Here is a 23177-nt window from a genome sequence, read left to right as displayed (position 1 = left end):
TTGTAATGAAACATTTTGAGCAATATATTTCATGTGTCACATGAGGTTGTTTTGGGACATATTATATACCAAAATGAAGCTCTTGGAACCTAGTTTCCAACGGTCCAAACCAGTTATTCATATGACATCGGGGGAGAGAAATATGAATTTATATATTAGGGTCGCCAAGTCACGTCGCCGCTCTTTAGAGAAGCTGGCAGTTTTATAGGCCATTTGCGATGTTGTTTTCTCCCAATCTATTGAGAGTTACATGGAGATATTTATATGGAATTAAAGCCCTATATGTTTAGTTTTCAACGCTGCAAACCATTTGTCAATACGATGTCGGATTAGAGAGATACACGCGTCCGAAGTTGCACCGCTCAAGCTGCCAAGCAGGAAGCTTACTCACCTACTTGGAGAATTGAGGCAGTAGGCTTATAATTTATCTTCTCCCTTGTATATCTCATCATTATACATAGAAAACATACAATAAAACACTCTCAATTCTCTCTAAGAGCTGGCCTAAGATCCCAAGAACCAAACTAAATGGAAATCAACTCAAATCATCATTAAAGGTGTTAAAGACTACAAGAGAATGCTTCAATGATATTGTGGTGTGATTGAGGGCTATTGTGAGCTAAGTTGAGATAGCGTTTCGAGTTGTAGATGTTGTCCAAGGTATGTATAACATCTTCTTGATTGTGCCTAAGGCTAATCTTATGTTAGTTGTGTTGTTTGAGTGAAAAATCATAAGATAGCACTTGAAAGAACATGAGATATGGTTGTATCTTTGTTTGGGCTGTTTTGTGGCTAAATATATTGTTTGTGGTGGCTGAAAATTGTGAGAAATAATTTGATAATGTTGTAACTACTGATGTTAAGCTTTTCTAGGTTTTAATTAAGTTGATTGAAGAAGAAAAGATGAAAAACAAGTGGTTGACGGTAAAAATTAAGGTGTTAGACGTATGGGGCTGTTTTGGAAGGCATTTTGTGGATGTTTTCAACTAGAAATAATATGGTACATATAAGTATGATGTTCTGAAAGTTGTAAACTAATTTATGAAATAAGAGTTGGATTCAATTCATATCTTGTTATGAGTAAAAACGAGCTTGTCGCTCAATATGATTGTTAAGATAATCAGAGAAACTCATATTGGATTGCATTGTTGTTGTTGCTATTGTTGGTTATAGTTGTTGTTGTTGGGCTGTTGATGACCCTTAGTGGTCTTTGCGTGAATTAAAAATTGGGGAGGTTCTGCCCGATTTTTCTTAAGCCATACGACTAGCCAAATATGGTGGTACAACATTATATGTTAACGGCAATATCATTTCACTTGTTGAGATGCAAGTCATTGTGTCGAGCTTGATTGAGTAATAAGGAAGATGTCATGTATTTATGTTAAGGCTATCCTTTATTTCTTTTGGCATGATCCATAGGATGCAAATGAAACGTGTAAATGCACAACTTCCATAAATGACTCTATTCATAGAAACGCTAGAGATGCTTATATTCTTGATTCTCCATATGTCATATTATTCTATCATCTGTTCATAGGTCTCAAAAAAATACGTAAGTTGAAAGATTTCACTTCATGATATTAGTCGAAGGCATAATGGTCTTATGACATTCCAAGAGATTTTATTGATGTACTTCTTATGCATTACATTCATGTACATTGACCATGACCACATTGCGTTATATACGCGTATATATGTATATATATAAGGGATATGAGAAAAGGTTATGGCATTATATACGCACCACCACCAGATCAGCTGGTATACGTTGATAATTTGCCCATAGTGGCCGAGATGATATGATGGGATGCCCTCAGAGGCTTGATGATGTTATGAACACATATACCCATGCATGGTATGACATTTATACGCATATGCATAACATTATAATATTAAATGATTCATAGAGTTATTCAAATATACATGTTGAGTCTTTTACTCCATGTTTCTCTCATGTCTACTAGTTACTGATTTTCATTCCTTACATACTCGGTACATTATTTGTACTGACATTCTTTTTTCTTGGGGACACTGCGTTTCATGCCCGCAGGTCCTGATAGACAGGTCGAGAGTCCTCCAACTATGCTATCAGCTCAGTGGAAGGTAGTTGTGCACTCCATTTGCTCCAGAGTTGCTTCTTTGGTCAGTATGATTAGTACATGTATAGATTGGTATGGCGAGATCCTGTCCCGACCTTTACGATATTATGTATTCTTAGAGGCTTGTAGACAGATATCATGTATACGGATACTTGTATGGCCTTGTCGGCCTATGTTTCGAGTATATAAAGAATCATGCCGGCCTTATAGGCCTGTACTTCATATGTATAAGTTTGTATTCCCTCATGCTTTACTTCGGTTCATTTATCTATGATAGAATGATATGAAAGATACGTTATGTTGGTACTCGGTTGAGTAAGGTACCGGGTGCCCATCACGACCCATAGGTTTGGGTCATGACATGTAAGGCTCATTGCAGTAGTTATCTTTTGCTCCATTAAGAATTTGAGGTTGAAGTGATCAGTATTGATGATGAAATGCCCCACTTGAATGTAATTCCTCCATTTGTCTATGGCTGCAATGACAACCATATACTCCTTCTCATAATACTTGCCTAGATGTCTTGGTGCTAGGGTCTTGTTGTAGTAAGCTATGAGTTTGTTCTCTTGTGTTAACACAGCTCCAATGCCACGATTGCTAGCATCAGCCTCGATAAGAAAGGTCTTAGTGTAATCTAGCATTGCTAGCACATGAGTGTTATTCATGGTCTGTTTCAACTGAATAAAAGCTTCTCCTTCTTCTCGTCCCCACTACAAGCATTCTTCTTAATTAGTGAATTCGGATGTTTATTCATATTCCCACAGTTCTTAATAAATCTTCTATAATATCCTGTCAAACCCACGAACCCCTGCAATCCTTTGATGTTTTTAGGCTTGGGCCAATTCATAATGGTCTCCACCTTGGATGGATCAGTGGACACTCTTTTGGTTGTGATATTATGTCCCAAATACTCCACCTGGGATTTGAAAAAGGTGCACTTGGACCTCTTGGCAAACAACTGATTCTGCCAAAGTATGTTGAATGTTTGTTTTAGATGCTCCACATGGTCTGATAGTATCTTGGTGTACACTACTATATCATCAAAGAAAACCAATATAAAGTTTCCCCGGAATGGTCCAAATAGTGAGTTTATTAGGGCCTGAAAAGTAGGCGGTGCATTTAATTCTCTAATTCATCTTGCAATATGTCTGAAACTTGCTTCTCTAATTCAGCTTCTTGCTTGAAAAGTTTTCCAGGAATGGTCCAAAGACCTTGCAACATGTCTGAAACTTGTTTCTCTAATTCAGCTTTCTGATAATGGTTGTACCTGTAAGGTCTTTGTAATACTAGTTTACCTCCTAGACTAATAGGTATAGCATGATCATAATCTCTTGGTGGAGGCAGTGACTTGGGTTCTTCAAAAATAGGTGCATAAAATTGCGGAACATGTTACACCTGTTCTGGTGTATTCTCAATGGTCTTACTTCTTTGCTTACAATAGTGAAAAAAGGAGCTAGAAGTGTCTATCATTTCCTTATCAATTTTCCCATAGGCTTGGTTGTGATCTGATACATCTCGCGTTGTCCTGTATCACCCTTCAATATCACCATCATACCAAATTGTTTGATTCTCAAAACATAGGGCTCATAGTCAAATGTGACAAGAGTGTGATCTCATCCAATCCCCTCCCAGTACTATATCACAACTGCCTATATTCAACAACCAAAACTTATCTTCAAATTCTATGCCACTGATTTTTTCATTTGACTTTAGTGACACTCGGGTGATTATACATCTGTTGACCATTTTCTATTGTCACCCTCAAGGGAGTATTTAGTTGTTGTACTACCCTCAAGTCCTTAGCAGTTTGACTGTCCAAGAAGGTATGAGTGCCACCTGAGTCCACTAGTATAATGACAGACATCTTCTTATTCATTCCCTTAAGCTTCAAAGTATTAGGCATATGTATACTAGTCATAACATTCAGACACACAACTTTCTCTTCCACTTCTTCATGTTCCTGTGATTCTTCAATTTCTTGATCCTCTTCTTCGCCACTTCTTCTTTAGTCATAATGTTCAGCTGCTTGTCCTTGCATACATGCCAGGGTGGTATCTATCCCCACATTTCCAGCATGCACCAAGGATCTTCCTATACTCACATTTTACCTCTGTCATTAATTATTCTTTCCTGCTCCTAGCAAAAGACACGAGTTAGAGTAGGGATCCTGCATCTCATAGTCTCTCCAATTTCTTCTTTGAGCCCACCAATGAAACATTCCAACAAAAAATCCTCTGTAACCCTTGTATTTTTCATCAACACTAATGCCTGAAGGTCTTCAAACTTCTGAAAATAGGCATTCATTGTGTTGGTCAGAACCCGCATCTTAAATTCAGTCACAACCTCGTCACCATTTGCATCATCATACTTCAGGACTAACTATTCACAAAACTCTTCCCACCTCACTTGTCTTCTAGTGATTGTGAATGAGAAATACCATGATTCAGCTTCCTCTTCTAAGTGCAAAGTAGTCATCTCTAACTTCTTAGCTTGATAAGTGATTTTGTACACATTGAAATATTAACACATATCGCATCTTCTCAACCAAGCTCTAGGCTCACCCTCATTATATAATGAAAACTGCAACTTAGGCGGAAATTTTCCACCATTCATTGGTACGTCCCTTCATAATCTCAACTCCTCTATACCTAGGTATGTCCACATCACCTCGGCTGCTCTCCTCACAATCAGATGGTCATTTGTCGTTCCTTCTCTCAATCAACTTCATCAACGCCATTTGTATACTCTCCATCATCTGTTTCATGTCAGATTGATCTGAACTCATTTCAACAAACTTTACGTCTAAGGCGCTAAACTAAAAATCAATTTCTAACTAGATTGGATATGGCCTTCCAATTTTCTCATTTGTTCCTCTTTTTGTTTCGGCCTAGCAGCTTCAGCCCCAACCATTTTCCCACAGTATAATCAAAATCGTAGCTTTGATACCAATTGTAATGTACTTCAAGGAATTCAATAAAATTCATCTAACAACTTAACTACAATTCAGCAACTCTGAAACATAAATTACAATAAGAAGTTCAACAAATTCCCAACAACACCTTAACTACTAAATTTTATCTACTGAATTCAACAATTCAGAAATGTAACCAAAAACAATAAAACATCTACTAATCCAGTAACAAGAATTCAATTCTAGCTCTGTGACCCAGTCAAATACTTCTAGAGAACAAACATAAAAAGGAGATCAATTCGCAACTCTAAGTGAAAGTAGTAAGAAGAACTAAATAGTGACTTTAATTAGGAAAGAAAAGGAGAAAGTATCTGAGAAGGAAAGGAAAAGAAGGATTCAGATTGAAATTTAGAGAGAGAAAGAACGAAGACCACAATAGAGTGAACATACCATTTTTCCTACAATTTTTCTCAATCAAATTTTAGTTATACAATTCTTCTTTGAGTGAACCTAAGCCTTCCGATAGAATTAATCAGGACCCTCCATGTCACCTAACTATCATTTGAATAACTCTCGTTTTCTATTGATCCTTTCACTTAATTAATAGCTAAACGACGTCGTCCACTCCTTAATGAACTCACGCCCAGTTTATTACACGACTGTGGAGGAAGATAGGGGGTAAGAGAGGCGGAGGGGGAGGGGGAGGGGGAGGGGGGCGAGGGGAGAAAGAGGAGTACATTAGTTTTTATAAAATAAAAAATTTTGAGAATTTTTAATGGGTAATGCATTAATAATAATTAAAAAAGAGCATCACCAATTTTGAAAACTGAGTTGCAAAAGGCTCTTCTAATTCAGCACCCCTATGCAGCTTTAAATGCTTCTCTTCGACCCAGTCATCGCCTTCTCCTGCAGCCACGTTGAAGCGTTACATGATTCTTCAGATCGCCACATTTTTCTTTAACATGCTAAGATAATCATCCACATTATCTATGACTCTAGAAAAATTACACCTGTCTAAGATATATTGTCCAAGGTAGTATAATTGTTTAAACATGCGACTTGAGAATAGGTCACACCAGGTCTATACCGAAAGAGGATAAAGAGCTTCATAAAATAAGTCTGTTGAAACTATGAAATACATCAGATTTAAACTCGAAGAGAATAGGTTCAGTTAAATATATGCTACATTCAACATACTGTACATTGGTTCAACAAATACTGCAACTCTAAAAAAATTGTCTCCAAATGTCTCTGGAATCCTTAAAGTGGACCTGAGACTTATGATAGATCCAGGTGACCACATGCCACTCCCTGATCTTGTGCAAATTCACTGTCAGTGGGTTACTTAAACAACAGAAGTTCTCTCCAAATACTGGGCAGATCACTGATGGCTTTGAGCAAGTAATAGTGTGTGCCACCACCCACACGCTACATTTTTTGGTGTACAATCATCGATGGGTACTTCACAAGGATTGTTACGGTCAATTGTATCACTTAGGCCAAGCTGGAATGAAAAGCAAAAGGTTAGATTGAATACTCATCGTAAATTTTTTTAAAGAACAATAATCTCTCACATACCTGACCATACTTGTTCCATCCCCAGCTATACACTTTGCTATCCTCTAAAGGTTAAAGCAAAAGGTATCTTTAGATACTAACATATAGCAAACGGATAATAGAGATATTAACGTGTTACCCTACTAGTGACAGTTTAGCAAATAGTAGACATATTATTGTTTTACTAGTAATAGTTTCACAATAAAAAGACATATTTAAGTGCTAGTTGCTTCCTATTGTTTAATTCCTACCGCAGCTGATCGATTTAACACACATTTGATAATGATCAACAGCAAAAAAGGTGTACCACATGGGCAAGACACAAGTATATTCAAACTCACCATCAAAAGTATACTTTGCTACTCATAAAATTCCAAAGATTCAGATATATATTTGGACAAGACCCGCTAGTCATAGTTATGTAAACAATTGCATGTACTGAATAATATCTCCACCACAGATCACCACAAATGGAATAGGTGTGTGAGATCAAACTAAGTGAACTAAAGTTGTCCTCTATGAAAAAAAAAAGAAAAAAAAAAGAACTCAGGTTGTCCAGTGGATTAGAGGCCGAAATGCACTTCATCTTCTTGATAGTCTCGACACTTACCTGTCATTATGGCACTATGACGAGCTCCACAAGACACTACTTTGACATTCTTGTTTTCCAGTATTGAGTCATCCACAAGCCTAGGTGATGTCTGTAACAGAAATCTCCTGTTGAGTTTCTAGAGCCCTCAAACAATAAGGTTTAGAATAATGCAGCTGCAAAACTGCCAATATATAAGGAATTATATGGTCTAACTAATTGGCTGTCAGAAATTGACAATAATCTCTTATCCCTCAAGTGCTAGGTATATTTAAAGCCACCACTTCTGGTTGAAAGTTTCTGGACTGTGATTTCAACAAATCCTACTTCTTGGCACATCTCATGGTACGACTAGCCAAACTCTTAGATGACATCATAATTCAGCCTCAACTAGATATTACTATTGGACATTGAAACTGTTGAGTCCACAAACAAGAGTTTATTAGAAAGACACGAAACAAGTGATAAATCTTGGACGCACCTCTGCATGGTCTGCGCCTGTACCTAGACCCAATTGGCCAAACTGATTTCCCCCAAAAGTATACACACGGCCATGATCACATAAGCACACAGAATGCCATAGTCCACCTGCCACGGCTTCTATTCTAGTGTTCAATAGAGAAGAGACACAAGTTGGCCTCAGCACGTCATTTGTATTACCTAGTCCACACTGAATACAACGAATGAGACTAGAGGACTTATAAAGAAAAGCAGTGAACACTGAACCAGGCACACCAAGTTGATATTGCAGGTGTATATTTTTTGGTGTTTCAGATCAATTTCTTACAAGATACAACAAGATTACAATTGTCTGCTTTTTGAAAAAAAACAATATTAAGTGGTGGACATTCTATTCCGGCAACAAAACATATATCGACAACGCTATAAGCAAGATGCGACCTGGCTATGATATTTCCTTGCTCAAGATTAATCAATCTTATTAATTCTGAAATTGTAGAGAATAGCATGTGAAGAGTTCTTTTATGGATAAGAGGACAAGACATGCATCGCATTTGAAGTGTGATGATATAAACACTCACTTGCCCATACAATCCCCAGCCAAATGTAAGCAGCACCCCAGCATCTGACAATTGAAACAAATACCCAGGTGAGCAGAAAGATAATCGAGGATTAAGTATCATTTTTAACTTCAAGGAGCAAAAAGTAAAGACAATGATTTGAGATGGAGTCTGACTTTGTTGTAAACGGAGTAACTCAAAGCCATTCAAACTTGAAAAACTTAAACATATTTCCAGAAACATTCTTCTTTTCTTCTCACAATGTGAAACTTAAATTTGAAAAGTGTCCTTATTAAAAGATATTGTACTCTATGTGGTCAGCAGAAGTACTAAAACTGAACTCAGTGCTAACCTGTGATTACTGCACTATGCCGGCCACCACAAGCAATTCTCTTTATGTAGCTCCCCAAAGCTTTACGTGTCTCACTCCCTGGGGTAATGCTTCCTTGAGGACTCCGAAGACTCCGGTCTGCTCCATGTGAAGACATATCCAGACATGGTATAAGATGAGGAGTAGCCACTATTTTAATCCTGGAGCCTAAACCAAGCTGCCCTTCACCTCCATAGCCCCAACCCCATACCTGTCCCACATCTAAATCCGGCAAAAATATGATGCATCAGGTGTCTTGCTTTATATTAAAGTTCTTCCATATCTTCGTACTTCATAAGACCTACAAAACTATATGGCGTAACCACAAAGCAACCGACTTCACTTCCAAAATGACAGCAACACACTACAACCTGCATGGAGGAGTGAAGTTACCTGACAATGCTAATGTGTGGCGCCCTCCTGCAGCAACTGAGGTTATCTTCACCCCAGGATCCAGTTCTACAATACAAGGTGGTGCAGAAAGGGATTCGTCAGCAGGTGGTGGGCTTTCAAGTTCTTGTTTAGCTGTCACTGTTCTTCTCCTCTTTGCAGTTTCTTCAGCTTTTTTATTATCTTGGTGAGCGACTGAACTAGCAGTTAACTTGGAGCCTTGAGACTGAGGGCTCTCTGCAAAAATTAGTCTTTGTAGTATTAGTTAACTCTCCAGAGATAAGCATGCAGATGAACTTACCAAAATCTTAACTGGTTCAAATTGGAAACCGAACTTCCATTACCTTGCTCAGTTAATACTGAACTTTCTTTCCGAAAAGAATCCCCTTCAACACTTCCTCCAGCAGCGAAATTTGCAACAAGCTTGGAAGAAGGCACGCATTCTTTCCAGCCCCATGTGTATACATCATTCTTTTCTGTACAGAAATATAAATATATTATAACCATATGTCTCCATTATCTTTCTTATGGTTTGAAGTAGAAAAAAAGAAAAGAGATTGAGAAGGTTCCTGCAAATAACGTTCTGAATTAGCTGAAGGGTGACTGACAGCTCAGAAAGACTGGCAAACAGTATATCACCTGTAACAGATACAATATGCGCCCAACCAGCTGCAGCTTTCACGACTGGATCATCAGTTGGAATCGGAAATGGCTCTGGAGTCTCCTTGATAAATGCAGTCAGGAAAGAAGATAGCAACATCAATTTTAAGTGATCTATATAAACGAGTCCACACAAGAAAGATTTGCCACAATACCCCATGTTTTCCTGAAGTCAAGTAGCTTTGGCCTTGATCATCTGCAGAACCCCACGTGATAAGTTTTCCAGACCCTGCTGCCATTTCATCGTACCGTTAGAATTATGTATATAAGTATGCTTAATCCCACATTGAAATAGGAGTAGTATGTATTGTGTAGAGTATAATTAAAAATAGGGATCCTTGTGTTATATTATGTACATCAATAATATAGTTTTCCCCTGCTATTTATCACAAATAATACATAGTTAAACCACATAAAATCAACGGCCGCGGAGCTATCGTCATTTTCAAGAAGGAAATCACTGAGAAGATGTGGAAAAAGAAATGAGATTGGAATGGATGGAGAGATCCAGTGTGGAATCTTTCATTTTTTATTCTCAAGATGATGTCCTCTGCGCCATGTTAAATATACCAAAACAGTGACTAATGGAGGCTGGAAAATCAATCAAGGCTCTGTAACTCAAACATAATTTATAGTGTTCATGATGGAACACTAATCTCAAAGCACAAGGATTAGTTGTTTTCCCTTGGTAGGTGCAATTCCAACTGTCTAGTATAGCTTGTGTAGATTCATAGACAGCTTACAAAGAAGCATCTCTCTCTTCTAACAAGCAACAATGCTCTGCTGAGTTGTGCTTATGTGAACTGCAATTCTTATCTTATGAAAGTAGACATTGATGACACAAAGCACAAGGATTAGTTGGTTAGATGCAATTCCGACTGTCTTATTTGGTATTATAACTAGTATCTCTTCATCTACACCTTGAACAAAAATGCATCTCTTTTCTATTGATCAAAAATGTTTCTTTAACAAAAATGCATCTCTTCACAAAAATGCATCTCTCTTCAATTTTTACCTCCATTATTTTGCTAGCATTCCTTATCACATACTTATTGTAATACAGCATGCACAACAGTAACTGATTGGGAGGGTGATCAGATGTCATGATGTATACATGTCATAATCATGACGTATACATTAGAATTATTATGTATCAATGACATTTGGGTGCCAAGACGAGTCACCAAGACTTACAAGCTCACTTATGTTTTGAACAGTCTTCAAAGTTCAAATGATGCTATGCACTTATATGAAGCATTACATTGAAAATGCGAAATTTTCTTTAAAAAACTTGATTCAACTTTTAGAGGTGGTTTATTTGACAAACTGAATTTTATACTTTCCCTATGCTTTTATGTCATACAGATTCTGTCAGCCTCGAACACCAGAGTTGAGCACCACATCCATAGTTTCAGCGGTAATCCCCATACTTGACCCATTGTGGCACCTTCTGTTCTTCCTTTCTTTGGCATTATGGGGTTATGTTCTGTCTCAAATTCATATTACTGTAGTTTTAAGAAGCTCCATGACCACTTGCAGGTAGATATTAGTTTTGGAATTTACACATATACGCCTCATGATGACACCTCTCTTGACATGGCGAAGAGGGTGTCTGGCTAAGCTTATAAGCGGGTCAAACTAGCTTAAAAGTACATTTTGATTTATCTATCAAAAACAACCAAAAGCCATTATTTGGTCACCCCAACATAATGCTTTTCCGCTTATAAGCACTTTTGGTTTGACGGTAATTTTTACTATTTTATCCTTACAAAACAACAACAACAATAACTAGGCGTCAGCCCCAAACAAGTTGGCGTCGTTTATATGAATCCTCGCTTCTAAGCTCAACTCATATAATCATTGAAGATGTTGGTTTATGTTTAGTCAACAATGGCATGCCAATTGGAAGAGTTGGTGGAAAGAGTTGGTGTGAATGCTAGGAGGAAGCTTCCTCCTTTAATGTCACCCATGACATCAAGAGGAGGTAGTTTGATGTCACCAATGACATCAAGAGGAGGTCTTTACCTCTATAAATAGATGCACTCCTTCATTTGTAGAAACCATCCCAAAAATAATACAACACATTGTAGTGAGTAGAGAGTTAAGAGAGAAATTCTCTTAAGTGTAATTGGGAACTCTCCCCTTGCTTTGTTAATATTAAAAAGGCAACTGTTCTCTGGTGGACGTAGGATTATTTTGATCCGAACCACGTTAAATCTTGTGTTCTTTCTTTTACGTTTCCGCTAACAATTGGTATCAGAGCAACAGGATTCTTTAACGATCCAAGGAGGAAGAACAAGCAAAGATGAGTTCCATGAAGTTTGAAATTGATAGATTCAGTGGACGCAACAACTTCAATATCTGGAAGATCCAGATGATGGCGTTACTGCGGAGGAAAGGTTCAATCCATGCTATTGACGGAAAGTATCCTAAGGATATATCAACTCCCGACAAGAAGAAGATTGAAGGGGATGCATTGAGTGCAATCCAACTATCCCTTGCACCTAACGTGCTTTGTGAAGTGAGTACGAGTACCGAGAGACGGCCAAACAGTTATGGGAAAAGCTAGAAGGGCTATACCAAGACCGATCAGTGACAACAAGGATGTCGGCGTCTTCACACATTTAATATGGGGTCAGGTACTTCGTTACAAGATCATTTAGATGCGTTCAATAAACTTGTCATGGACTTACAGATTGCGGGAATTAAAAAGGAGGAGGAGACGCTTGCATGTGCTTTGCTATTTTCATTGACTTCAGGATATCGTAATATTGAGAATTCAATGATGTATAGCAAGGAGCCTATCAAGCTTGAGCAAGTGCGGCAGACACTTAACTCTAGTGATGTGCGAAGGCACATTGAAGGAGATAGAGATGACCAGGCAAGTGGGCTCTTTGTGAGAGGCCGGACTAGCAAACAGGGAAAGAGCAGATCAAAGCACAGATCAAAGTCTCGTGTGAACAAGAAGCATACAGAGTGTTGGGGTTGTGGCAAGAAGGGGCACTTTGAACGAGACTGCCCAATGTCAAAGTCCAAGGAAAAGGCGAGTGCATCCACAGTTGAACAGGTACATGATTTTGATAATGATTATGTACTAACAACATCGTGTAATAATAATAGTAGTTATGGAAACAAATGGGTGTTAGACTCTGCTTGCACTCTGCATATGACGTTCCGAAAAGACTGGTTTAGCAGCTATGAGAAAAGTGGAGGAACTGTAGTAATGGGCAATAATGCAACTTGTGCAATAGTTGGCATTGGCTCAGTTCGGGTTCGCTGCCATGATGGAGTCGTGAGGACTATTACACAAGTCCGTCATGTTCCTGATCGGAAGAAGAATTTGATCTCCCTGAGTACGCTGGATGAACGACCTTTACACAAGGCTACAGGTACATGAGCGAAGCAGGAACTATAAAGGTGACTAAAGGTTCTTTAGTCGTGCTGAAAGGCAAGATGGAGAACGACCTTTACACATTGGTCGGAAGCACCATTGTTGGCTCTGCAAATGCATCTACAGTGCAGTTATCTAATGATGACAAGGCAAGACTATGGCACATGAGACTGGGTCATATGAGCGCACGTGGACTGGAGATGTTGAGCAATCGTAACCTTTTGGAAGGTGAGAAGATCAGCACACTTGACTTTTGTGAGCATTGCGTTCTAGGGAAGCAAAAGAAGGTCAGCTTCAGCACTGGCAAACACAAGACAAGAGGAGTGCTAGACTACATCCATTCAGATTTATGGGGTCCCTCTAAACTTCCATCGAAGGGCAAAAAGAGGTATCTTCTCACTTTTATTGATGATTTCTCACGAAAGGTTTGGGTGCATTTTTTGAAGGCAAAAAGTGATGCTTTTGAAGCATTTAAAGAGTGGAAGATTTTGGTTGAAAATCAAATGGAGCGGAAAATCAAGTATCTTCGCGCAGACAATGGCTTGGAGTTTTGCAATGAAGAGTTTAATGAATTCTGCAAGGTTCATGGGATCTCAAGTCATAGGACTGTCAGGCATACCCCACAGCAGAATGGAGTTGCCGAGAGAATGAACAGAACTCTTCTTGAAAAGGCTCGTTGTATGCTCCTACAAGCCAAAATGTCCAAAGTATTTTGGGCTGAAGCAGTTCACACTGCTGCTCATATTGTCAATCGATCTCCAGCATCGGCAATTGACTTTAAGACTCCGAATGAGGTATGGTCAGGTGAACCCTCTAACTATTCATACTTACAAGTATTTGGGTGTCCAGCTTATTATCACGTTAATGAAGGAAAGCTTGAACCAAGGGCTAAGAAGGCCATATTCGTAGGGTATGTGGATGGAGTAAAAGGGTATAAACTTTGGTGTTTGTCTTTACTCAAATTTATAGTTAGTAGAGATGTCACCTTTGATGAATCCTCTATACTTGATCCCCATAAAGTTTCCGTGGAGTTTTCAGGAAACAAGAACGACGAGCAGGTGGAGCTTCCGGTGGAGCTTGCCAAGGAAAAGGATCAAGAGACTCAGGTTAAAGATGAGTCAGAAGATGTAGACCTTGAAGAACTTGGTGTCAATGAACCATACACAATTGCAAAGGGGAGGGAGAAGAGGCAGACACGAGAACCGGAACGCCTTATAGATCAAGCAAACTTGATTGCATATGCGTTCGTAGCTGCACAAGAAGAGATTAAGGATCTGGAGCCCTCCTCGTATATTGAAGCAACTTCTTGCAAGGATGTTGTACAATGGCGGTTAGCCATGACGGAAGAGATGGAGTCTCTTCACAAGAATCAGACATGGGTCTTAGTGAAAAGACAAAAGGGGAAGAGGACAGTTGGATGCAAGTGGGTCTACCGAAAGAAAGAGGGAATTCCTGAAGTGGAAGATGCTAGGTTCAAGGCGAGATTGGTTTCAAAAGGATTCAGTCAGAAGGAGGGAATCGACTACAATGAGATTTTCTCTCCAGTCGTGAAACATAGCTCAATTCGCGTGCTACTAGCATTGGTTGCCCAATTTGACTTGGAGCTTCAACAGCTTGATGTCAAAACTGTTTTCTTACACGGTTATCTAGAAGAGACAATCTATATGGATCAGCCTGAAGGTTTCCTAGCTGAGGGAAAAGAAGATCACGTATGCCAACTAAAGAAGTTTTTGTATGGTTTGAAACAATCCGCTAGACAGTGGTACAAGAGGTTTGATGCATTCATGACTACACATGAATTCTCAAAAAGTGCATTTGATAGCTAGATAAATGCTTTGAAGAAACTGTTGAGTAAGGAATTTGACATGAAGGATTTAGCTGCAAAGAAAATCCTTTGTACGGAGATTTCAAGAGAAGACGATGTTGTACATCTTTCTCATAAGAGGTATATTGAAAGGGTTCTCAAGAGATTCAATATGCATACGTGCAAGCCTGTAAGTACACCATTAGCTCCTCATTTTAAACTTTCAGAGTTACAAATGCCTCAGTCCGAGGATGAGGTGGAACATATGTCAAAGATTCCTTATGTCAGTGCAATTGGTAGCATTATGTATGCTATGGTATGCACACGTCCAGATATTGCTCAATCTGTAAGTGTGGTAAGTAGATACATGTCCAGCCCAGGAAAGAGGCATTAGGAAGCTGTCAAGTGGATATTGAGATATCTCAAAGGAGCTTCTGGTGTTGGTCTGACCTTTCGAAAAAGTGGTGGAGGTATTTCAATTCTCGGTTATGTAGATTCTGACTATGCAGGAGATCTTGGCAGAAGAAGGTCCACAACTGGATACATCTTTACCCTCGTTGGCAGTGCCGTTAGCTGGAAGTCGACTCTGCAGTCGATTGTCGCTTTGTCTACGACAGAAGCAGAATACATGGCAGCAGCGGAGGCGGTGAAGGAAGCTATCTGGTTGAAAGGTTTAGTAGCAGAATTGAGTTTGGTTCAGCTGGAATCAACTCTTAGATGTGATAGTCAGAGTGCTATTCATCTAATGAAAAATCAGAGATTTCATGAGCGCACTAAACACATTGATGTCAGATTTCATTTTATTCGAGATGTTGTTGAAGAGGGAACTATCAAGGTCGTGAAGGTTATCACAGATGATAATGCTGCAGATATGTTGACCAAGATAGTCTCACTCGCTAAGTTTGCACACTGCAAGGACTTGGAGGGGGTGTGCATCAACTGATGCAACTCCGAAGAGAACAGTTGTTAGGTGGAGGTGGTATGTTCAACAATGGTTTGATTCTTCTTGTTTCTTACAATGGGGTTGCCCAGTAAGCTTAGAAGTTTTGGCCAGAGTTGTTCACACGCACGCTTGAAACGCAAACCAAGGTGGAGATTGAAGGTGTTGGTTTATGTTTAGTCAACAATGACATGCCAATTGGAAGAGTTGGTGGAAAGAGTTGGTGTGGATGCTAGGAGGAAGCTTCCTCCTTTGATGTCACCCATGACATCAAGAGGAGGTAGTTTGATGTCACCAATGACATCAAGAGGAGGTCTTTACCTCTATAAATAGATGCACTCCTTCATTTGTAGAAACCATCCCAAAAATAATACAACACATTGTAGTAAGTAGAGAGTTAAGAGAGAAATTCTCTTAAGTGTAATTGGGAACTCTCCCCTTCCTTTGTTAATATTAAAAAGGCAACTGTTCTCTGGTGGACGTAGGATTATTTTGATCCGAACCACGTTAAATCTTGTGTTCTTTCTTTTACGTTTCCGCTAACAATTGGTATCAGAGCAACAAGATTCTTTAACGATCCAAGGAGGAAGAACAAGAAAAGATGAGTTCCATGAAGTTTGAAATTGATAGATTCAGTGGATGCAACAACTTCAATATCTGGAAGATCCAGATGATATTCTATCTTTAGCAAAATTTGCAATGATGCTAAGGATTGGTAAGTCTCTCAAGACAATTATCGTCCATGTGATTTTAGGTCTATCCCATTCCCTTTAAACATCTTCATTCACCATTATTCCAATACAAACCGGTAGTGTCATCAAAAGCGCGCTTAAGCCCTGAAGCAAGGTTCAAAACATATTGAGCACTTCGCCTCGCTCAATGGGCACTTCAGTGCTGTCATTAAGGCTCTAAGACATACCTTTCCTTGCCAATGAGCGTAATCTTGAAGAGGCGACAATCAACAATTGATATTTCACATTATTGTAATTTTCTTCAATTTCTTTGTCCATATATTTGGTATTCATGCTTATAGATATTAGTCTTGGACTACACATACATATTTATCGTTTTTCTCCATTTGTGCCTTTCTTCATTAAAGCCTACACTTTATTTGCGCTTTGCACTTAAAGCCCCAATAGACCTTAGAGCTTTTTTACGTTTTTAACCTTTGATAACACTGCGAACTGGTGCATTTATAAATTGACGCAAGATATGACTAAACCATCTCAAGCGGCCTTTTCTAATTCTATCCTCAATGCATCCTGCTTGCACCTTCTGGCAACTGTGGTCATTCTTAATCTTATCTAATCTTTTTATGATTACATATTTATCTAATCATTCGCATCTCTGCAACACTCATATTGTGAATATGCTAAACTTTAGAGGCCCAACATTCGCTACCATATATCATGGTCGGTCTTATAGCTATTCTATAGAGCGTTCTTTCATCACATGACACCCTAATAGCACTTTTGCATTTCAACCATTTGATTTTAATCCTACGAACATCTTCATCATCATTCCCTTCTCTTGAAACAATGAATCTAGATATCCAAATTGTTTGCATTTTGGGACAGCAAACCCTTCTAGTCTCACCTTAACTTCGCTCTTCTTATGCTGACTAAACTTGCAATGCATGTATTCAGTCTTACTTTTACTTATTCTAAAACTCTTACTTAGTAAGGTACTTCTATGTAGTTCAAGCTTTTGGTTGACACTCTCACTAGTTTCATCAATTGACACAATATCATCCGTAAATAGAAAACACTATGGTTCTCATCTTGTGTTATGTTGATTAGCTCATCCGTAGCTTGGGTAAAAAATAGGGGCTCCATGTCGATCCTTAATGTAGACCTACAGGTATGAGAAACTCCTTTGTATCTCGTATTATGGTTCACACACGACCCCTTTATACATACCTTTATGACATGTATATATTTAATATGAATTGTTTTCTTCATTACCCACCAAAGGACCTTTCGTGATACTCTACTATATGTTTCATCTAAATCAATGAACACCATATTTTGTCCTTCATATTATTTTTTAATTGTCAAAATATCATTTCCAACATTATTAGGGATTGAGGCATAGTTGTTGTTGTTGTCTCAAAATATCTTTCCCGAAACAAAGTTCCCAACTTCCTCTCCCCTCTATATTTGTCATTCCTCATATTTCTTACAAATATTCTTTTAAATTTTGTAATTCTTTGTAAAAATTTCAAGCGTATTTTAGTCGTTTTTGAAAGAAAAAAAAGTTTATCCGCACTTTTTACCACATATCAACGGCTTATTACCTGTTTCAACACCTCTGTCCAAACATTTACGCTGTTTATTTATAAAATAAATTTCAGAACTTAAACTTATCACTTATTTATAATCAGCTAGCCAAAAAATGCTCTTAGCCTATGGGCTATAATTGTGGTTAAAACTTTGTTATTTGCATGATGGTACGGAGCAGTCTAGAGCCCCTTTGGATGTGTATATGGTTAGGAGCATTACAAGCAAGAGCCCCTCTGCATGATGGCGCAGGGCAACCTAGAGCCCCTTTGCCAAGTGCCCTTGCATGCTTTTATGGATTCACTCAATAGATGTCGGCCCCGTTGGGAGACAATTAGAGCTTTCAATTCTCGGTCAAGGTAGAGAATTAACCTAAAGTTTGCACTATTCATCTAGATGTAGGAACAATCTAACTGTGTAAGCTAAATTAGCCATGGTATATGGTTAGGAGGTATTACAAGAATAATGGTTTCTAGAATTCATAGAACAAATTGTCTTCTACTTATAAGATAATCAACCACATGACCAACACTATGGCATCTACGTAAGGGCTGAAGGAAGATTCAAAACTCACTCCAACAACCAAGCTTGCATAGAACACGGCGTGCGAGAAGTCATGAGGTGAGATTTATTTAAGATCAAATAAAGGGACAACAACTCATACCTCAACCAATATGAAATTGGCACCCACCTACCTACGTGTGGATGACTAAAACGTGTAAAAAATAAAATAGGGCTCAACATTAGGTAAACCAAAAATAAAAGATGAGTCTAACTTTGCTACCATATTAAAAAATGAACCTTTAACCTAACTCAACCACAAATTTAACCAAGACTATATAATTAGACAACCGCTTATGCCCACAACTCATACCCTCAACCATGAGCAAAGGTCCCCTAACTACAAATAGAAAAAGATATAGAGGTATGTGTCATACACCAGAAGGACTAAGAAGCTGACCAAACGACGAGATAGGGTCCCGTTGAATTACCCGGTAAACCCTGCCATAAGGGCCATTTTCTACCTCTAACACATGGATACCAAGCTCCTTTCATTAAGATTTTAGGACTCTTAGGCGATGTTGCTCGGACTCTCCAAAAAATTAACGTGGAATGCATGTCGGATCATCAAAAAGTAGTTCATTTTTGGAGGATCCAATACGGTTAAGACAATATTTTAGAAAAGTTCGAGCAACATAGCTCCTATGTCTAACTTCAAAGATGTATTTATTGTCATATTGAAAAAATATTTGAATTTGGCAAGAACCTATTAAAAAACCTATACTAATATCGGGGAATCGGCCAAGTATATATTACTTCTATTTAGGGGTTCTACAGCACCTAGTAGGTATGGACCAAACCATGTATTTGTGTTAGGATCAAACCCTACATTTATGTTAAAAAATCCACTTAATATGTATAAATAATTTATCTAGTACTCAATAAGCTACCTTTTCTAGAACTCAGAACCCATAAACTTAACTCTATCGAAGCCTCATACCTCAACCAATGTGACGCTGTTACAAATAAAAATGAAGGCACACATAGGATTAGGCAGGCGTCTACCTAATCGTCACATTTAGCTATTCCAAATTAACTTTCTTTTATTGATTCACTACATTAATACGAGGAAAAATTCACGTCTAACTTGCTAAGATCTAAGTCAAACTTGCTACAAACGTTCATAGTCGCAGATCTCACTATATGAATATCAATGAAAAGCTTGCCACACAAAGCTAGAAGAAGTAAGAGATCTACTTTTTCTAATTCATAAATCCGTAAACATAGAGAAAAATTCGCCTAGGAACACAAATTCGTAGAAAAAAAAAATACGTATATAACCTGAAATGGCCATGGCGAAACCACAACCTCCACCACAAACATCCTTCCACGATTGAACATCAATGCCGGTCTCTGGCGACTGAACAGACACCGGAGAAGTTAACGGCGACTTATGAGTCAATACTCCGGGAAGATATCCCCACATTAACACCTTATACCTCTTCTCCTCATCATTCTCTTCCTCCATTTTCTCCTCTTCCTTTTCTCTTTCACCATTTCCGTTCATTGCTTCGGAAAATCGAAGCAATATTCTCTGTAAAAATTTTGGTTCCAGAAACAACTGGAAGCTACTAGAAGATGAAGTTTTAAAAAATTGAATTAATCGAGGTGGTGGAAATAAAATAATGCAAAAAATCGGGGGCGTATCATTAACAGGTTAATTCATAGTGCCACATCGGATCTTATTGGTCCCAGAAGGACACGTGTTCGATGGTGGAGGCTCTTCTGTTGTAAGCCACGAATTCATTAGAAGTTTCTGGAAATATAGGGGGTTAATACCTACCCCAGCTATAACCGTCCCTCGCGTGCGTGCCACGTGATGTGTTTTTTAACTGAACTGACGTGGCATAACGTCATCCGTACGATGTGAGATGCTCTGCACATCAACGGACAGCGCGCGAGTAGCCAACTTAAGAGTAGATTAGATTATCGTTAGATTGGGATGATATTCTTTGTACTCACTTGATGTTATTTTTTTCCACAAGTTGATGATAGTTTTTGTCACACATACAAAGTTGGGGGAACAATTCGAGGACTTTATTCGTATTTTTTTGTGTGTGTGTGTTTTTTAACTATGTGAAAGTGTATCATTTTTCCAGCTTGTAAATGAAGATGTATTGTCTCAGTTCACGATGTCTCGAGTGGACTTAAACATACTATTTGAATTCATTTTAAATAAATGTACTTTTAGGAAATTATAATTGAGAAATACTTTTTGAAAATCAGGGTAAATAAGGGTAAACTTGAAACAATAAAATAAATATTTTTTGATTATGTAAATATAGTACTTATTTTAGAATAAAAAAATAAAAACATTAGATAATGTGGACTAGAGAGGATAATATTTGTAAAGCATGTTACTAAGGCATCATGGAAGCTAGCAGGATCTTCGTTTTTTATGAAAAAAAAGAAGAAGTTAGTTAATTGTAGCAATGAAATAAAATAATGTGAAAAATTAGTGCGTATCATTAACGGGACAATAATAGTGCCACGTTTGATGCAAACTGTTCCTGGAGAACAGGTGTTCAATATTCCTTTAATTGCGTGCAAGGTGGTGGGTCTAACATTCAATTGACTCTTCATTTAAATAATACTAGTATAGTTACTTTCAAAGGAAAATATAGGGGAGAAAGATATTAGAAACGTCTATAAATTGCAGACTACATTTAGCAACAATATTCAAAAGAATTAAAACAAAAAAAATTAGATGAATTTAATCGAGTTTTCTCTATAAAATTATTGTCAGGGACCACCAATTTTCAAGAGATGTTAGATCATACTGGAGTAATGCTACAGAAATACTTGACTTTAGAAAGATTAGTCCACTTGAAAATACAAAATTTTTCATCTAAAGTTCTGATCAGCAAAAATAAAGAACAATTAAAAATATTTATAATCACAGTAATTAAGACATCACCTTCCGTTGTGATGTATTTTGGATCAGAATTATATGAGCACATGGGCAAGTTAATCATGTTGGTCGATAATATAAACGAAGACTCATATGGCTAACCAAGATCCTAGAAATACCTAATCTAAGAACACTAATTCTCATCGAGATTATGTGCCAATTATTGATGTAGCAGTGATCTTGTTGTTCTAACCGAAAACACCTTTATCAGAAGCTACTTGTTCCTTTGTAGCCGATGAACAAAGTTCGGTATTGCATACTTAAGGTAAGTTTTGTTACCTGTAGAAACAGATGTATATTACGAACTATTAGATGAATTGATCGATAAAATATTTGTTCCTCTTTCCTTTTTAAATAGTGACCACCCTAGTGTGTGCTGCTAAATCGAGTATCTAATTAAAAAACTCACTAATAAGGGTATATTATAGTGTAAAATCAGGTATCAACAAAGGCATAGACAACAATTTACCCAGCTATAAAGCAATAAAAGGTTCTCTATTTATTAGCAAAAATGTAAGACCATAAGTAAAATAGTTGTTACTTATTCCCACACTGCTTAGCTTCAGTTTAAAGTTGATTTTAAACCCATCATATTCCATATAACATATTATTTACATTCTCATCTTCTTTTCCGCTACTCTTTGTGATTACTCTCTAACAACATAAGATGGTCATAATACTTTATGTTGTTATCATAGTTAACTATTACCTAATTAAATCCAACAAAATGAAAACAGAAAGAGCAACCACAGTCTTGTTGTTGATGAAAATAATCTTTTCCATGGTAATAATGGCAAAAGATAGCATTCTTTCCAATTTCAAAATAGTAATTATGTACGAAGTAGATTAAATGTAGAATAACGTTTACCTCAATCAGCCCCAAATGACATGAAATTCTATTTTAACCAGCGACAACACAGATCACATAGTCGCTTTAATATTGATCACTTCCCATCCTTCAAAGGAGCATGACATGCAGCAAATAGATCATGTGTAACAGCAAATATGATAGACAAAAAATAGCCTTGAAAAATCATCCCCGTAATTATACTCAAATAGAGAATTATCATTGTCTTAAGAAATCAAGCAATAATCAGCAAAAACATGCTCAATGTTCCACCTCCTAATCAACGGGTTAATGCAAATATAAATTGCATAAATTCTCAATTTCCTTGTGCACAAAATCATCGAGCAACTCTTGAGAAAATTACTAAAACAGTAGTTCAACTCCATTATCCTCTTTTTGCATCTCGAACTCATCATGCTAGTTCCATCCATTGACAATCACTTAACTGAATGAGCATCAAGTGCTAGTACCACATACAGTCAATATGTAACCTGCAAAAATGAACACAATATAACTAATAAAAAAATACCCCTGAGTAATTTTTTTATTGAAAAATAAACTTTAGCTGCAGTGATTCTTTTCTTTCAACATAGAATGGTACGTAAAAATGTATTATTTCTTGTATGGTACATAGAAAACATCCTAGATCGAAAGATCATATCAAAACTTCTGATGGTTCTTGAAGGTTTGATTTGTCCTTTCTATTTCAGGGCAATTGATGATATGCTTGCTAAATTGCATCTCTATAACAATGAGTGTTGACATTAACTGAGTGGAGGCATGTTTCCTCTGAGTATGAAACTTTTACAGACTTATGCGTAATTAACAATTGGAGAAGTTCTGGACAAT

At 37.7% G+C, this 23177-nt stretch overlaps 1 protein-coding gene across 5 annotated transcripts; it reads right to left on the bottom strand.

Annotated features, from left to right (window-relative positions):
- Positions 1-6092: 6092 nt before the first annotated feature.
- LOC107814625 (ultraviolet-B receptor UVR8) lies at positions 6093-20196 on the bottom strand. Of its 5 annotated transcripts, none has more exons than XM_075222747.1 (11): positions 19852-20196; positions 9751-9827; positions 9575-9656; positions 9280-9411; positions 8939-9172; positions 8528-8767; positions 8197-8240; positions 7638-7826; positions 7178-7268; positions 6589-6632; positions 6093-6514 (listed from the first exon to the last, which is right to left on the bottom strand). In XM_075222747.1, the coding sequence occupies exons 1-11, from the start codon at positions 20075-20077 to the stop codon at positions 6392-6394; spliced, it is 1482 nt and encodes a 493-aa protein (XP_075078848.1). In that variant the 5' UTR covers positions 20078-20196; the 3' UTR covers positions 6093-6391. The 5 variants fall into 5 exon arrangements, with proteins under 5 accessions (XP_075078848.1, XP_075078849.1, XP_075078845.1 ...); XM_075222748.1 differs by having other exon boundaries at positions 9751-9824; XM_075222744.1 differs by having other exon boundaries at positions 9575-9659; positions 19852-20195.
- Positions 20197-23177: the final 2981 nt, after the last annotated feature.

The sequence above is a fragment of the Nicotiana tabacum genome, chromosome 10 (genome assembly GCF_000715075.1).
Source record: "Nicotiana tabacum cultivar K326 chromosome 10, ASM71507v2, whole genome shotgun sequence".
NCBI classification, from domain to species: Eukaryota; Viridiplantae; Streptophyta; class Magnoliopsida; order Solanales; family Solanaceae; genus Nicotiana; species Nicotiana tabacum.
This window is presented reverse-complemented; position numbering and strand designations above follow the sequence as displayed.

Coding starts and splice junctions, on each gene's coding strand:
- LOC107814625 (XM_075222744.1), bottom strand. CDS start 20,077: ATGAACGGAAATGGTGAAAGAGAAAAGGAAGAGGAGAAAATGGAGGAA. Junction 9,173..9,279: donor TTCAGTATTAACTGAGCAAG/GTAATGGAAGTT, acceptor TAATTTTTGCAG/AGAGCCCTCAGTCTCAAGGC. Junction 6,633..7,177: donor TCATAGTGCCATAATGACAG/GTAAGTGTCGAG, acceptor TTTAACCTTTAG/AGGATAGCAAAGTGTATAGC.